The following is a 16,830-nucleotide window of genomic DNA, read 5'->3' as shown; positions in this document are numbered from 1 at the left end:
GACGTATGTAGTAAAATCTGTATCTGTCTTGTTGAACCGTTTGGTTCCCAAGTTTTCTACAATACTGGAGTGGAGAAGAATCTTAAAATGAGATTTGACATTGACCAAAGAGTTTAGAAGACAAGAAGAGAGCTGGGACTTAACAATTAGAGACTGATGGCAAAACTGGAAGGAGCTGGAAAAGCCACATAAGAACTCAAAAGAGCAAAGCCCTGATTTTATTGCCAAGCAAAAATAAAAAAGCCAGCAACATACCTGAATGCCCCTTTCACCTTGATTTCCTTTGTCCCCCTGCAAAAAGGCAGTTAAATATCTGTCATAATCCAGGATTTCCTGTATCCTTTCAAATAAACATTTTTCCACAGGGGAAAAAAAAAAATATTTGGTCTCATACAAATTCCACAAGTGCTATATAAGCAGCAGCTGAGTCCAAAACAGTATTTGGGAAAAGAGTAAAATCATATTATGTCAAAATGATGTTCTAAATGAACTCTGTCTTGTGCTTTTACATTTGAGAGGAAAATTGACTACAATTTCTATTTTACCAGGAATAAGGCAACTTTTCTTTATCAATCACCATCTGACAGTAAACAAACATGAGAAAACTCATTTTGACAACTGTAGTTTTATGAAATCAAAGTGAAAATCTTCCATTGAGCCGGTAGTAGCCATGCATTTATAGGATACAGTGAAGTAGAACATAATGTTAAAATAGTATTTTAGAAAACATATGCTTCAAAAATGAATTTTGGGGGAAAAATCCATATTCCAGGATAAAAACGTTCCTAGGATTTTTCAGCTAGAAGAGACATTCCTGACCAACTCCTTCAATGCTCTGGTTCTTACAAGGACATGAATATAAATATGAATGACTATAATGAATCTGCAAATCAAGGAAGATAAGCACTTGCCCTGAGATGAACTTGGACACTGTTTCCAAATTTCTTTTCTACCTTACCATGCTCTCTAAACACAGAGAGTTTTGTGTTTACAGCAAACAATATATAGGTGATCTTTAAAGGGGCAACTTTTGGGGCACCTAGGTGGCTCAGTGGGTTTAAAGCCTCTGCCTTTGGCTCAGGTCATGATCCCAGGGTCCTGGGATCAAGCCCCACATCCGGCTGTCTGCTCAGCAGGAAGCCTGCTACCTCCTCTCTCTCTGCCTGCTTCTTTGCCTACTTGCGATCTCTGTCAAATAAATAAATAAAATCTTAAAAAAGGGGGGGCAACTTTTGCATAAGAAATTTCTCCAATTCCAAACATATATTCACAGGTTTACTTCATGTGCACTAAGTTTCTAATACTTCATTGCTGCTATGAGGGTCATTCCTGTCTCCACAAGTGTTACCAGCTACTCAGTGGAACAAAAAGGTCAAGGATCATACCGGTTCTAATAACCTAGGGAACAAGTATATAACACATGAGAAACAGAAAAATGAAATGGTAGAAAAACTAAAACAGCAAGGGATGTGAAGATGAAGACATATCTTCTATCTATCTATCTATCTTCTATCTATCCTTTTCAGAATAAAAGCCAGTGTATTTACTTTTAGCCTGAAATGTGTGTATTTGCAGTGGCATTGGCTTCTTTGATGAACAAGCAGTCAGTTGTGACTTAGGATCCCACCCAAAATAATATTTATATAGATACAACTTCAGGGTTCCTTTACTTGAGGAGAAAGAGAGAGAGAATATGAATCTTAAGTGTTGCTCTCTTCTCTCACCAAAACATTTTCTATCAGTATCCTGATTTGTATTTTAAACTCAAATTCATTTTAAATGAAATTCTATGTAATATCATCTTTCATAAATAGAAACTTCATGGTCAAATTTTTACCTTTTTTAGACTTTTGCCCCAGTTTTGATAAGAGTTATATTCACATTTTGGTAAGAGTGCCTGACATGGAAGACTCTTCCTATAAAATTCCTGTGGAATTTAATCCACTCGTGTGGACTGACTACAAAACAATCTGAATTTATAGGATATTACTTGAGGCTGTTTACATTTTCTGAGCTGCATGCTTCATCCAAGACCTTCATCTAGGAGACCACACCCATGTAGGGACCACGGCTATGGACATGGAGTAGATCAGATCATATATAAGCCAAATATAAAAGTCAGCTTATCCTTAAAAATATAATCAGTCCTACTATAATGCTTTCACAAAAGGAAGACTTACATGCTAAAAGATGATTAAAAGTCAATTATACCTCCTAAAAAATGCATACCTTTTTTCCTTGAATTCCAGGTAAACCCAGGTATCCTGGTTCTCCTGGGGGACCTACTGCTCCTTGTTCTCCCTAGGTAACATAGAAATTACATAAGATTGCAGACTTATTGCTTATGAAAAACATCACTGTTTTCCTCTACATATATCTCCAATTTATAATCCATGGTTTCAAAATTAGTTGACATTTAGAATTATTACTTCAGATACAAAAGAATGAAAAATTTACCAGAGTCCTGATAAAACTTCTAATATTTTTCCTATCTTTGGTAGTTAAACTATTCTGATAGCATATGTTTTAAAATTTTATAAATATTTATCATTTTTATTTTATTTTATAGCTTCAACAATAAAGTAGATAGTAAGGTAGTGACAATAATAAACATAAGTATCTTCTGTTTTCTTTACTAACTTTCCCTTCCTCCTTGAAACTGCTTATTCTTATACTGCTACCTTAAAGAACTTACTTTATTGTTAAAAACTGATGAGTAAATAGAACTAAAATCACTGACAATCTCCTTACTCACTGTTTTTACTTTGTTACAGATCTTCTCTCTACCTCTAATAAGCACACAATAAACAATTCAGTTACTAAGATTTACTCAGTATGCATGCATCATTTTAGAATGTCTTTTACCACAAAATCTATTAGTACTATGATGTTCTTCACATGCTGTTTTGTTTTTAAAACGTAATTTTAAATTACAGAATAGTACTTAACTGTATTGATTTACCATATTTGTTTTAATAAAATGCCAATTGTTAAACATTCGTTTTCATAGTTTTTACTTTTATCAACAATATTGGGGTGAACATGTTTGTAGCCAAATAGTATACACATATGGGTTTTTTTTTTCCTTATACAAATGGAATACTGTTGTCTTAAAAGTAAATTCTTGAGCTATTTCCAGTACAGGTAATATTCCATGACTTAATTCCTCTGCTCTCCATCATCCCATAGAGATTATTCCCTTAATGAAATAAAGATTTCTTAAAAGTCTTACATAAGGAAATTTCTGAAAGTTACAGTGATATGGGATGGAATCCTGAACTTGCTTCATGTTTTTTGATTTGAGTTTTACCTTTAGTCCCAGACTCTACCACATTAACTAAAGCCTACTCTCTTTTGTAGAAATAGTTTTGTCCTCTTTCCTTACTACGCCCATTCCTGAGCTATGGAATATTACTGCAGATTGTTAAAGACTTGAAGAGAATTGAAAATCCTATTGAAATAAGCATCCTCCATTTGGTTTGGAGGAAAAAAATACAAAGGGCTGTGAGAGCCCAGGCTAAAGTCCCATCAATCGGCAAACAGAGGAATAGCACTACTTGTGTGGGAGCCACACACACTTTCCCTCAGTTACGGAAGACAGCGATATTCTCCGGACCAAGGAGGAGGTTCATGTTGGCATGTGGTTTCTACCATTTCCAGAAAAATCAAGCCAGAGGATATTTTATATCTGTTACCCAAACTATGATAAAGTATCCAAAAAAACAAATGAAACCTTGCATTAGGCATTTTCTTACGTGTTTGTTGTATCTATTTTATAGATCATCCTTCATTTCATGTAACTTCTCTTAAGGGATGCAAAACAGTAATCTTAACAAACAACGAAGGAGACTTATAATTCTTTGAATATATTTCCAAATGCCTCAAATGATAATTACCTTTAGTCCAGAAGCCCCAGGCATCCCTTGTAGTCCAGGTTCACCTTTATTTCCCTGTCAATGCATCAAACCATTAAATTTTTTAAAAACGCAGTCACAATATATCTGATATAGACACTTAAGGGAATAAACTTAAAATGATTTTTACATTTTCAACTCTCCAACTGTATCAAACATAGACTCTGTATGTTAAGCCTACTTATTCAGAAAGAATGAATCCTCATATTCATAAAGCTTTCTGAAAGCATGTTTTAAAGCTAGCAGCTACAAGTAAGGGACGAGACTTGAAACCTCAGAAACAAGTGCTAATTGGCTGGGTCTCCATATTCTATAGGCTAGAGCCATGTATTGTAACAACATCCCATATACCGAGAATCATCATCTTTGCCCTGTTTCATTTTCTCAGGATGACTCAGTTTCAGCATGCAAGGAAAGAAAATTACCTTCAAATGTATAGTGGCTTTTAAAAATATATATATATGAATCAGAAAATGTTTACTTTGTGCTCTTTTTCAGAATTTGAGTGCTGTCCTTTCTAACAAAAGCTTGGAGGGCAAAACCAACTTGACAGGGCAAAGAATATAAAAGTATAAAAGGGGTCAGGCATATAGCGAGAGAGCACGTCTGCTGGCTAATAAGGAGTGACTGTCAAAGACAGTGCTGGTTTTCAGAACTAGAGGGTATTATGCTAAGTGAAATAAGTCAATCAGACAAAGACAATTATCATATGATCTCACTGATATGTAGAATTTGAGAAATAAGACAAGAGGATCATAGGGGAAGGGAGGAGAAAATGAGACAAGACCTAACCAGAGGGGGAGACAAACCATAAGAGACTCTTAATCTCAGGAAAAAGAGGGTTGCTGGAGGGGAGGTGTGTGAGAGGGATGGGGTTGCTGGGAGATGGACATTGGGGAGGATATGTACTATGGGGAGTGTGGTGAATTGTGTAAGACTGATGAATCACAAACCTATACCCCTGAAACAAATAATACATTATATGTTAATAAAATAAATAAAAATAAAATTAAAAAGACAGTGCTCCTTTTTTTTTTCGCAACGGGTTTGCCGCCGGAAAACAGGTGTCGTGAAAACCACCGCTCAGCCTAAGCCAGAATGGGGAAGGAAAAGACTCATATCAACATTGTTGTCATCGGACACGTAGATTCGGGCAAGTCTACCACTCCTGGTCATCTGATCTACAAATGTGGTGGGATCGACAAAAGAACTATCGAAAAATTCGAGAAGGAGGCTGCTGAGATGGGAAAAGGCTCCTTCAAGTATGCCTGGGTCTTGGATAAACTGAAAGCTGAACGTGAACGTGGTATCACCATTGATATCTCCCTGTGGAAATTCGAGACCTGCAAGTATTACGTGACCATCATCGATGCTCCAGGACACAGAGACTTTATTAAAAACATGATTACAGGCACATCTCAGGCTGATTGTGCTGTCCTGATTGTTGCTGCTGGTGTTGGTGAATTTGAAGCCGGTATCTCCAAGAATGGGCAGACCCGTGAGCATGCCCTTCTGGCTTACACACTGGGTGTAAAACAACTAATTGTTGGTGTTAACAAAATGGATTCCACTGAGCCACCCTACAGCCAGAAGAGATACGAGGAAATCGTTAAGGAAGTCAGCACCTACATTAAGAAAATGGGCTACAACCCCGACACAGTAGCATTTGTGCCAATTTCTGGTTGGAATGGTGACAACATGCTGGAGCCAAGTGCTAACATGCCTTGGTTCAAGGGATGGAGAGTCACCCGTAAAGATGGGAATGCCAGTGGAACCACACTGCTTGAAGCTCTGGATTGCATTCTGCCACCAACTCGTCCAACTGACAAGCTCTTGCGTCTGCCTCTCCAGGACGTCTACAAAATTGGTGGTATTGGCACTGTCCCTGTGGGCCGAGTGGAGACTGGTGTTCTTAAACCTGGCATGGTGGTCACCTTTGCTCCAGTCAATGTTACAACTAAAGTCAAGTCTGTTGAAATGCACCATGAAGGTTTGAGTGAGGCTCTTCCTGGGGACAATGTGGCCTTCAATGTCAAGAACGTATCTGTCAAAGATGTTCGTCGTGGCAATGTGGCTGGTGACAGCAAAAATGACCCACCAATGGAAGCAGCTGGCTTCACAGCTCAGGTGATTATCCTGAACCATCCAGGCCAAATTAGTGCTGGATATGCACCTGTGCTGGATTGTCACACAGCTCACATTGCTTGCAAGTTTGCTGAGCTGAAGGAGAAGACAGATCATCGTTCTGGAAAAAAGCTGGAAGATGGTCCCAAGTTCTTGAAATCTGGTGATGCTGCCATTGTTGATATGGTTCCTGGCAAGCCTATGTGTGTTGAGAGCTTCTCTGACTATCCTCCTCTGGGCCGTTTTGCTGTTCGTGACATGAGACAGACGGTTGCTGTGGGTGTCATCAAAGCAGTAGACAAGAAGGCAGCTGGAGCTGGCAAGGTCACCAAGTCTGCCCAGAAAGCTCAGAAGGCTAAATGAATATTATCCCCAATACCTGCCACCCCAGTCTTAATCAGTGGTGGAAGAACGGTCTCAGAACTGTTTGTGTCAATTGGCCATTTAAGTTTAATAGTAAAAGACTGGTTAATGATAACAATGCATCGTAAAACCTTCAGAAGGAAAGGAGAATGTTTTGTGGACCATTTGTTTTTTTTTGTGTGTGTGGCAGTTTTAAGTTATTAGTTTTTAAAATCAGTACTTTTTAATGGAAACAACGTGACCAAAAATCTGTCACAGAATTTTGAGACCCATTAAAACAAAAGTTTAATGAGAAAAAAAAAAAAAAAAAGACAGTGCTGGTTTTCAAATATACCTTGATACCTAAAATCCCAATCTAGTCAGTATCAGACAAAAGCAAGGGCTGAACTGGGTGTACTAATAAGTAAAGGTAACCAACCTCATTTTCAGCTTTTGAAAAGTTTTCTAGGTTACCCATGTTGAGAAACATATGAACACGATACTTGTACATAATTAAAGCATTCAGCACATAACAACATTATTAAGCCATAGAACAATGGTTCTTTAAAATTTTTAATTTTGTGGGGCGCCTGGGTGGTTCAGTGGGTTAAAGCCTCTGCCTTCGGCTCAGGTCATGATCCCAGGGTCCTGGGATGGAGTCCCACATAGGGCTCAGCAGGGAGCCTGCTTCCTCCTCTCCCCTCTCTCTCTCTGACTGCCTCTCCGCCTACTTGTGATATCTCTCTCTGTCAAATAAATAAATAAAATCTTTAAAAAATAATAATAATAAATAAATTTTTTAATTCTGTAAGTGACTAAGTGGAAATTCACAAAGGTGACAAAACTTGCTGCAAGTTACTTGATTATGTTAACATATCCTAATGTCATTTAGATAATTTTTAAAACTGCAATCTAGTATGGTTTAATGGCTTTAAAAAAAAAAAAAAGGGTATCATAAACCAAGTTAGAAGTTTTCTGAAGATCCACCACAGAGTTTCAGCCTCACCCTTGCCCTATTTAATACAGCTTTTTTTTGTCCCACCCTAAAATTCATACTAATTGATATTGAAAGCATAGTTCACAAACTTATCACAGTTGACAAAACAGGCAGAGAGGGCACCTGGGTAGCTCAGTGGGTTAAGCCTCTGCCTTTGGCTCAGGTCATGATCTCAGGGTCCTGGGATCGAGTCCCACATCGGGCTCTCCGCTAGGCAGGGAGCCTGCTTCCTCCTCTCTCTCTCTCTCTCTCTCTACCTGCCTCTCTGCCTACCTGTGATCTCTCTCTGCCAAATAAATAAATAAAATCTTTAAAAGAAAGAAAAAAAAACAGGCAGAGAGAAATTAACATAGAGCTAGGTAAACCAAGGCTCACGAGCTAAATGCAGCCCAGTGCAGAGTCTTGTAAATCAACTTTTGTCAGAACACAGGCACATTCCACACAGTCCATGGCTGCTTTTGCAATATAATAGCAGACTGAGGAGCTGCAACAGAAGCTACATGGCCCTCTAAGACTGAAATATTTACTATATGGCCATGTGTAGAACACCTGAGCTAATATACTACATGAGAAAATAGTTGAAGTGTCTAACTGAAAAGATTACATTCAAGAGGTATAATTTCAACACTCTGAATCAACTATTAACAAAACAATTGCACAAGTACAGGATAAGAGAAAACAAACTTTACAGTAATTCATGTAAAAATAAACTGATCCTGGAAACAGCCACCTGCTTTCCCAGCTCTAACAATAGAAACTACTCTACTGGTGGATGCCATAAGGGATTGTTCTAAAACCTTTTATGGAAATTCCAGCAGATTTAATGACCCCCCAGCTCAGTGTGAGCTAAGGATGTGAAGCAGCTGGTAAAAACAAGGTGAGGAAATCTTAGGCTGAATTCTTAAGAATTAGAACATCCAGAACATCGTGGGGGGAGTCCACTGTACCCCAGTTCCTTAGGAGTATATGACTACTCGGTATCTTCTCAGAAAATGACTTTGAGGGGCACCTGCGTGGCTCAGTTGGTTAAGCGTCTGCCTTCAGCTCAGGTCATGATCCCAGGGTCCTGGGATCTAGCCCCGAATCAGGGGCTGCTCTGATTGATCCCTGCTCAATTGAGAACCTACTCTGCCCCTCACTCCAGCTCATGTTCTCTCTCATTCTATCTCAAGTAAATGAATCGAAAGAAAGAAAGAAAGAAAGAAAGAAAGAAAGAAAGAAAGAAAGAAAGAAAGAAAGAAAGAAAATAAATGAGAAATTATGCAGAATCTCTACTTGGTAAAGGTTTTACACCAATTCAGTACACACTTACTACTGTAGGACACACAATACTCCAACAATTCACAAGGGTTCACCACTGATGGAAGGGCAGTAGCTACTTTTCCCTGAACACTGGGCTCCCATGATGTTTTATCCTATTTCTTTCTCTAAATAGTTTTGAAATTGAAAGTAGAATAGATTAAGTCATCTCCTCATACACTAATTTTGTATGCCAGAGTCTATTCCCATGGGACAATGTCTAGTTAAAGGTTTAATTCTTTCAAACAGGAATTGCATCATTTCCTTTTGGAAGGTTGTCCTACATTCTACTCATTAAATAGTTGAGAATAGTCTGAGTCTAGCCAGAACGTACTTGAGCCTCTAATAAACCAAGAAAAAAAAAAAAACACAATAGTTTTCTTAGCACAGGATTCCATCACCTAGAATATGGTCAAACCATGGTATTCGGAGTTTCAGTTCTATCTTGAGAATAACCTAACCTGACATTCTAAACATATTTGTCAGGCTTGCCTGACATTTCTTAAAAATGAAAGTAAAGATAAAGTACCATCTTACCCTCAGTCCTGAAGGAGAAAACACCTACTAAAACTCACGACAAGGCATTTTACAATAAAAATTCCATATACATACTACCAAATAATATCAAGATGATGACTTAGGAACCAGTAAAAAGTTATCCTCAATCCTAACTACTAACCCACTCCATAGGTGGGGTTTGGAACCAAACCCCATGCAACTCTACACAGTCCTGGGATGACAAGAGAGGAAGAGGGGGTCAAGTAATCAGAGATTCTGGACACTTTCCAGCTCAAACCAGACCCACTCTACATCATCCTGTTTTTATATGTTTAGTTTCTAACATTTCATTCTTACAAATGATCATCCATAGAATTAAAACCACATTTTAAATAAAATCAGTAGAATTAGGTTTTACTGAGTACATAAGTGGTCATTTTCCACAAAGTTTTATATCTTATTAATTTCATTTTATTTACCTTAGATCCTGGTGTCCCAGGCTGACCGGGCGAGCCATCACGTCCCATCAAACCCTACATTTTTAAGTGGAAGTTTCGAGAGTAACTTAGAAAACATTATTTAAAAAATATTAAATCCATTTCCAAAGCACACGTTCTCATAATAATTAATCTGCTAAAAAATAATACAATATGAGGAAAAGTTCCCCACAGACATCCAAATAAAGGATAGTGAAAAAAGCAAAGCCCTCCTAACATGTTTGCTCAAATAACTTACAAATAGCAAAAATTCCTGGAATGCTAGTAAAAGACAAATGTAAACAAAAGTTGGTTTTCTTTCCTACATTCTTACTTTCTCCCTTTTGTCAAGATGGCTAAGAATTAGGTTTCTTCACAGATGTCATCCTGGTCAACTTTACATTCAATTTCTGTTTTCTTAAATGATATTTTGAAAGAGTTACAACCTAATAAATTCCCTGAATATAACAATCTCTCTTCAAGTTACTAAATGGTCATATTTGTAACTAACCATATAATTCAAAATATGATAGTAATTACTCTAGCAACAAGGAACTAATTTAATTTAGATTCTACTTTAAATATCACTACATACATTGAAAACATTTGCTTTCTCTTAAACATAGCCAAGAAAACATGATGAGCAAAAACTATGCAATTAATATCATCAGAAAACATTATCTCAGTAGGATCATCCTGAAGATTCTATGTCATCACTACTATGCTTTGCTATTAATTTAGGATATTGTTGCAACTATAAAATGTAAAATATACTGGTTCACTGAATCATGTATGAAATATTAGATATAATAAGTGTACATATTCTCAAAGTTCAGTGAAGCTCTAGCTAACATAGATCCTGGTAAATAACCAAGTATATTATTTCAATGAACAAATGATGTGATAGTGATAGTGGAGACAGATTACTCCATTTTAAAGGGAAGAATCTTCTTTTAAACCTCCCCTAAAGTCAAGTTCATATCTCATGCACAATATTTTTCTTTCTTACTCTTATGTGCAAAATTCACCAACTCTTTCACCAATGAATAAAATATCTGTGTTTTTAATTGACATAAAGCCTTTAACTGTTAAACATTAAAGATAACCATTTTACTTAAAGTTATTATAGGCAATTTGATTCATAGGTTAAAATCAACATCACTTCTAGCAATTTTTATACAATCTTGCACACATACAATAGGATTTTCATAATTTCTAATACCAAACTCATATGTCCCTTCCACTCTCAAAACTTCCTAAAATTATTTGTTCACTAATTTAGGATCTTGCTATACTATGTGTTCTGAATATATTCTCCATCATTAGTATAAAAATGTGTAATTTTTTTAAAAAGTAAAAAAAATTATTAAGTTTCAGACTTTTTTATGGTATGTAGTTTTTTAATGAATAGATAGAATATTTGTTTTCTGGTTTATCTACATTATGAATTCTTGATCTTAATTTGGAAGAAATATGGAATCCTCTAGAAAAATGGATATAATTATTTTCATACAAATGGATTTGTGGATCCCCCAAATCTCACTGCTGAATTCCACCCACCCCAAGTTTTATAAACTCCAAAATAAGAACTCCTGGTACATTGAAACTGTATTTCAAACACCCTGATAATAATGACATTAACATACAGGAATTCCTGGAGCTCCTTTTTTTCCTAGTGGTCCTGGAGGTCCAGTTTCTCCCTAAAAATCAAATACAGATCAAATTTAAAATTTTGAATTATAAATCCATTTCCAGGAATTCCCTACTGAAGCATTATGGAGTGAAAATCCACTACCAATCAGCCCAGTCTGCCTTCTCTTTCTCTACTGTAAACCAGAAGCAACATAGGATAGAAAAATCAGGAATAAAACACCTTAAAGATTTGGGCGTATGGTCTGTGAAATCACTAAGTCCTATATCTTTATGAGAAAATCAGGAGTGATACTATCATTGTTTCAAACCAAGACCTGGAAGTTCACACAGAGTTGGTGAGGTGAGACAACAGTTGGGGGGAGGTGGGGAGTCACATGAAAAATTTTCTTATTTATCATAGATTAAGAAACATGATAGTAAACATAAATTAAGAAAATACAGGACGTAGAAAATAGCATTTATACTTCAATTTCTTGGACTGTGGCTAACTAGGTATTCCAAGTGAGTCTTTGAATCCTTAACAACAAGAACAAAAACCTGGAAAGAACATCCTCTGGGATAGAGTGTTGGTCTTATAAGAAGTTGGAGAGGTCTTCAAAGATCCCTCATTTTAATAAAATATACTCTGGGTTGACACTGTGATTATGAAAATTTGGATCTATGCAGAAACCTTGCCAGAGGTAGAGATGCAGGAGCCAAGAAGGCTGGAGGTGTCTAGAGTGCATTGGAAAGTGAATGGTGGACTAGCCATGGGAAGAGGGTGGGAATCCTTAATCCCTATGAAGACCCAGGACTCTTAGAGGGGGCTGACCTGATATCCATGGCTACTAGTAGGAGGCAGCTCTCCATGGACTGATTAGGCTGCCAGAACTCACACCAATTAACATGAAGCAATGAGCTCATATTTTTCAAGAAAGAAAGAGGGAGCAAGCCACAAGACTGAGAGTTAACAGAAATAACAAATTGCAGATATTGGAATTGTTAGAAAGAGAATTTAGAACAATATAGGAGGTCTTTACGTATTAAAGAATAGAATCATGAAAGATGATTAGGACTGTAAATGGAACAAGATGATATCAAGAATAAAAAGATGTAAAAAAAAAGAATAAAGATGTTATTAAAAAGTTGAACTTTTAGAAATGAAAAGTATGATTGGTTTGTTTTATGATTTTTTTATTTTTATGATTGTTTTGCTAGTTTAAAAAGCAGAGCAGACACAGTAAAGGAAGAATAAGTACAATGGGAAATATATCTAAAAAATTTAACCAGAATGTTAGAATCAAGAATATGAAAATAAGAAGCTCTTCAGAAACATGGAGGACAAAATGAGAAGGAATAAAATTCATCTAACTGTAATTCCAATCTTTGTTCCAAAGATTGGAAGAGATGTAATTTGGAAATAATGAGTGATATCTTCCAGAATTAATGGAAATAATTCCACAGAGTCAGGAAGGAAAGTGAATTCTCCTCAGGGTGAATAAAGAGAAATGCACATATAGATACACAGTAATGACTTTCAGAACATGAAAGACAAATAAAATACCTTAGAAGAATCCCAAAGAAAGGGACAGACCACTTACAAAAGAATAATAATTAGAATGAGAGCAGATATTTCATAGTTAATAATGGAACCCTGAGGACAACAGAAGAAAATCCTCAACATGTTTCAGTGTAATAATCGTCAACCTTGAGCTATATACCCTACAAAATGATCCCTCAAAACCAAGAGTAAAATATCTAAAATTAGATAAAATCTGGAAACTTGTTACCTAGATATGTGTAATAAGAACTGATAAAGAGGGGCACCTGGGTAACTCAGTGGGTTAAAGCCTCTGCCTTCAGCTCAGGTCAAGATCTCAGGGTCTTGGGATCAAGTCCCACATCGGGCTCTCTGCTCAGTGGGAAGCCTGCTTCCCTTCCTCTCTCTCTGCCTGCCTCTCTGCCTACTTGTGATCTCTGTCAAATAAATAAATAAAAATCTTTAAAACAAACAAACAAAAAAAAAGAACTGATAAAGATATAGTTCAGGAAGTAGTAAAATTATCCCAAAAGGATAGTCAAAGAGCATTAGAAAAGTAACCACGTAGGGACGCCTGGGTGGCTCAGTTGGTTAAGTAGCTGCCTTCGGCTCAGGTCATGATCCCAGCGTCCTGGGATCGAGTCCCACATCGGGCTCCTTGCTTGGCAGGGAGCCTGCTTCTCCCTCTGCCTCTGCCTGCCACTCTGTCTGCCTGTGCTCACTCTCGCTTCTCTATGACAAATAAATAAATAAAATCTTTAAAAAAAAAAAAAAGTAACCACGTAAAACAGAAAGCACATGTATAAATTCAAATAAATATTATCTGTATAAAACAACAAAACAAAAGCTAATTATAAGGATAAAATAATAGCTTCTGAAATTATATCATATTTGAGCAATTAACTGTTGCTACGAAAGTGGGAAGAATGTTCTATGTGAAGTCATCACCACTTCGCCCTTTTAATAAATAGATCTAGCCCCAAATCTTTCAAGTTTCATTAATACTCACCTTTTGTCCCATTAATCCTTGGTTTCCAGGAAATCCTGGCATTCCCTAAAAAGTAATAAAGTAAAATTTCAATTTTTAAAAGTGTGGACTGTATCATAAGGAAGAATAAGTCCTAATAGGATTTTTTACTTGTAAATAATGCGTAATTTCAAACTTCTGTCATCCACTTATAATATAACACTACTACTGATAATCCAATTTGGAAAAGAGAAAATTTATGGGAGTCAATATTATATGAACATCTACTGAGAGTTCAAATTTTAAATACAGTCTTCCAAAAAGAAAAACTTATGAAATATTAACCTGGTTCTTCTTTCAAACCAACATAAGTGATAAAAAAAAAAGAAGGATATTTCATTTGAATATATTCCTTTACTATTTAAAATGAGTAATGCAAGAAAACCTGTAAAGTCAGAGGAGTTCAGATTTAGTACAATTCCAAAGGGCCCCACTGCCTCACAACCATAATTAAAAACTAATAAGATTAACCAACATCCTCCAAACTGAGCCATGAAACACCCAGGAACGAACTTCCTTATATAAAATCAATCATTCTCCTAATGATTCCCTTATTGATAAAACCACGAAGAATATGCAGGTCACAGTTTCAGGACAGAAGGAGAGAGAACTCTTTCACTTGGTTCAACCTAGATGTACAAGTTCTCCAGCAAGATTCAGAGAATATTAATTTTCATTGTATAAATTTGAGAATAATATTAGCACATTCATTAATGGGCAAGCAGTTCTACTGTTGGTCCTTCAATCCATTTACCAAAATAATCTTTTACCAGCCAAAGTAAACAGTGATGGTACTAATCAATTTTCATTTTTTATTCATTCTTCTTGGTTTCTTTCTCGATGGCACTTCAGTTAAAATAAGTAACATTGGAAATAAGCAACATAGACAGATGGCAGAAAGAGGAAATTGAAAGATGAGGAAATAGGCCCCATCAGTATTTCTTTGAAAGCCCTCTGCACTATCATGGCACTCAAAGAACAGCAGCACTCCTGAGTAAATCAAGGCAGGTGGTAGAGAGGCCACTGACAATGAGATCAAGTTATCTTCTATTACAGGGAGAGTAGGCCATTATTTTGATTTTCACATCTTGACTTTATTAACACAATACTGGTCAATGTGTTAGCCACAATTATAATGCAAGACACATGCATATAGTTCTGGTTTTAAAATCTGAACTTGAATCATAAATTGGATTTCATGTTGATTTTATTTGGCTCCATTCATTTCACCATGGCACTACACCCTTTTCAGAGAACAAAGGTTATGTGTGAGCAATGACTATCAACGGTGGAATTGTAGTCCAGTTGAAAACACAAGCGTTCATAAACATATGAATTAGAAAATAATAAAAAACCATGTAAATTTTAAAGTAATATTATAAAACATAGCATAGTTTTCTTTAAAACATACAGGAAAATTAAAATAACTGAGTTCTACATAGAAAGAACACAGAATGATATAAATTGCATCCTTCCAAGGCAGAAAATGCATATTCTCAATGCAATCAATTAAGATCAATAATGTTCCAAATAAAGCCCTCCAGTTCATAGACCATAACTTGGCATGAAACCATCTGTAATCAGCTCCCATTCAAACACACATATACACAAACTCACTAAAGGTTTACATTAAGTCCGGAATTTAAATAAGACCTGACTATAAAATCTTAGCAGATACAAGACAGACATACATTGTTCTATGCTGAAAGTGGTGCTAGACACTGGACACAAGTGGACACTAGACACTGCTGTGGCCATGCAGTGTCCCTTGGGCCCAAGAATCTCTAAAAGGGGTCATAGAGTTGCCCATGATACCGTCAGACCTGAGAAGCTTGATTTCTTGCTGCATTCTGTCTTTTATTGCTTAGAGTTTCATCACGATTCAAGTCTCTATGCCTTCACACAATCTGTGACATTAGTACAAACCAGTTAACAGACATCCTGCCTCTACTTCTGTTTCTGAAGCCGATTCCAGTGTCAGATAGGCAATGTCTTCACTGTGGGGGCAAATGGAATTATGCCCAGGCACCCTGACGTCCACCTCCCAGGAGCCCTTGAGAGCCCCCACAGTTCACTCCCAGGATCTGATCTGATGTCCTATTATTTAAATAATTATAATACTGAGCTTGGTCTATATTAGGACATAGCCCAAATCTTATGTTATTTCAGCATATCAGATACTGAGAGTATTTGGGGGGAAATTTCAGATTTGAAAAAAAAAAAAAAAAGATTCCTTTTCTTATCATCTTAACATGTTAGTAAAACATGAAAATGTATTTCAGAGATATGAAATCATATATTCTATGTCTAATTATGCCAAGAACTATTGCTTATTTTATAAATATCAAACACAAATATACAAAACTACATTATATTTAAAAAGAAGGTGTAAAACTGAATTATAAAAGCAATTCTTGGCAAAACTAACATGATACCATGGGTATGCCTGGAATAAAAGACTGTTGAGAAAGAAATTAACCAGAACTGAAGTCAGTCAGAGCTATATTAGTTAATAAAATTCTCCTAGATTTTATTTTTCTGGGCTCCCATTTATTCAAATTCACTAAACTTTGCCAATTTTACACTAGCAGAAGTCTTATTCAAAACCATTTGAAATTTACCAGTTTGTCGATCCAAAGTATTTAGTGACAATTACTTCATACAGCAAATGTTTTCCAAGCAAACTATTTTATATTTCACTTTGGCCTGTGTGGTTTTGGATTCAGTCAACTGTGAGAATGTGAAATAAAGAAAGAAACAAGCATTTTATTTGGTAAGAGTAAAGGGGTATATTTCCCCCACTTCTGTGATTTCAGTTTGGGTTTGAGAAAGAGCAGAAAGTCAACTGGAAAATCCTGCATAATGTTGTGGTAAAAAAATGTTGACATAAAAACTGTTCTAGAATTTTCTCTGTAACCATTAAATCATTGATGTGTAACAAAAAGTCATTAAGAATAGAAATACATAATTTGGCATAAGGG

General features: G+C 36.2%; 2 protein-coding genes across 5 annotated transcripts in view; one reads left to right on the top strand and one right to left on the bottom strand.

Annotated features, from left to right (window-relative positions):
- Window positions 1–16,830, bottom strand: part of COL21A1 (collagen type XXI alpha 1 chain) — a 203,497-nt gene that overhangs the window by 11,682 nt on the left and 174,985 nt on the right. For all 4 annotated transcript variants that reach the window (XM_047734032.1, XM_047734033.1, XM_047734035.1 and 1 more), the window contains 6 exons: window positions 13,832–13,876; window positions 11,297–11,350; window positions 9,654–9,707; window positions 3,897–3,950; window positions 2,230–2,301; window positions 256–291 (listed from right to left, as the gene is read on the bottom strand). In XM_047734032.1, the coding sequence (XP_047589988.1) occupies window positions 256–291; window positions 2,230–2,301; window positions 3,897–3,950; window positions 9,654–9,707; window positions 11,297–11,350; window positions 13,832–13,876 (315 nt within the window). The remainder of the gene's footprint in view (window positions 1–255; window positions 292–2,229; window positions 2,302–3,896; window positions 3,951–9,653; window positions 9,708–11,296; window positions 11,351–13,831; window positions 13,877–16,830) is intronic.
- On the top strand, window positions 4,962–6,551 carry LOC125102655 (elongation factor 1-alpha 1-like). Its single transcript, XM_047734036.1, has one exon. The coding sequence runs from the start codon at window positions 5,013–5,015 to the stop codon at window positions 6,399–6,401; it is 1,389 nt and encodes a 462-aa protein (XP_047589992.1). The 5' UTR covers window positions 4,962–5,012; the 3' UTR covers window positions 6,402–6,551.

The sequence above is a fragment of the Lutra lutra genome, chromosome 6 (assembly GCF_902655055.1).
Source record: "Lutra lutra chromosome 6, mLutLut1.2, whole genome shotgun sequence".
In the NCBI taxonomy this organism is placed as follows: domain Eukaryota; kingdom Metazoa; phylum Chordata; class Mammalia; order Carnivora; family Mustelidae; genus Lutra; species Lutra lutra.
Note: the sequence above shows the minus strand (reverse complement) of the source record. Positions and strands in the feature narration are given on the sequence as shown.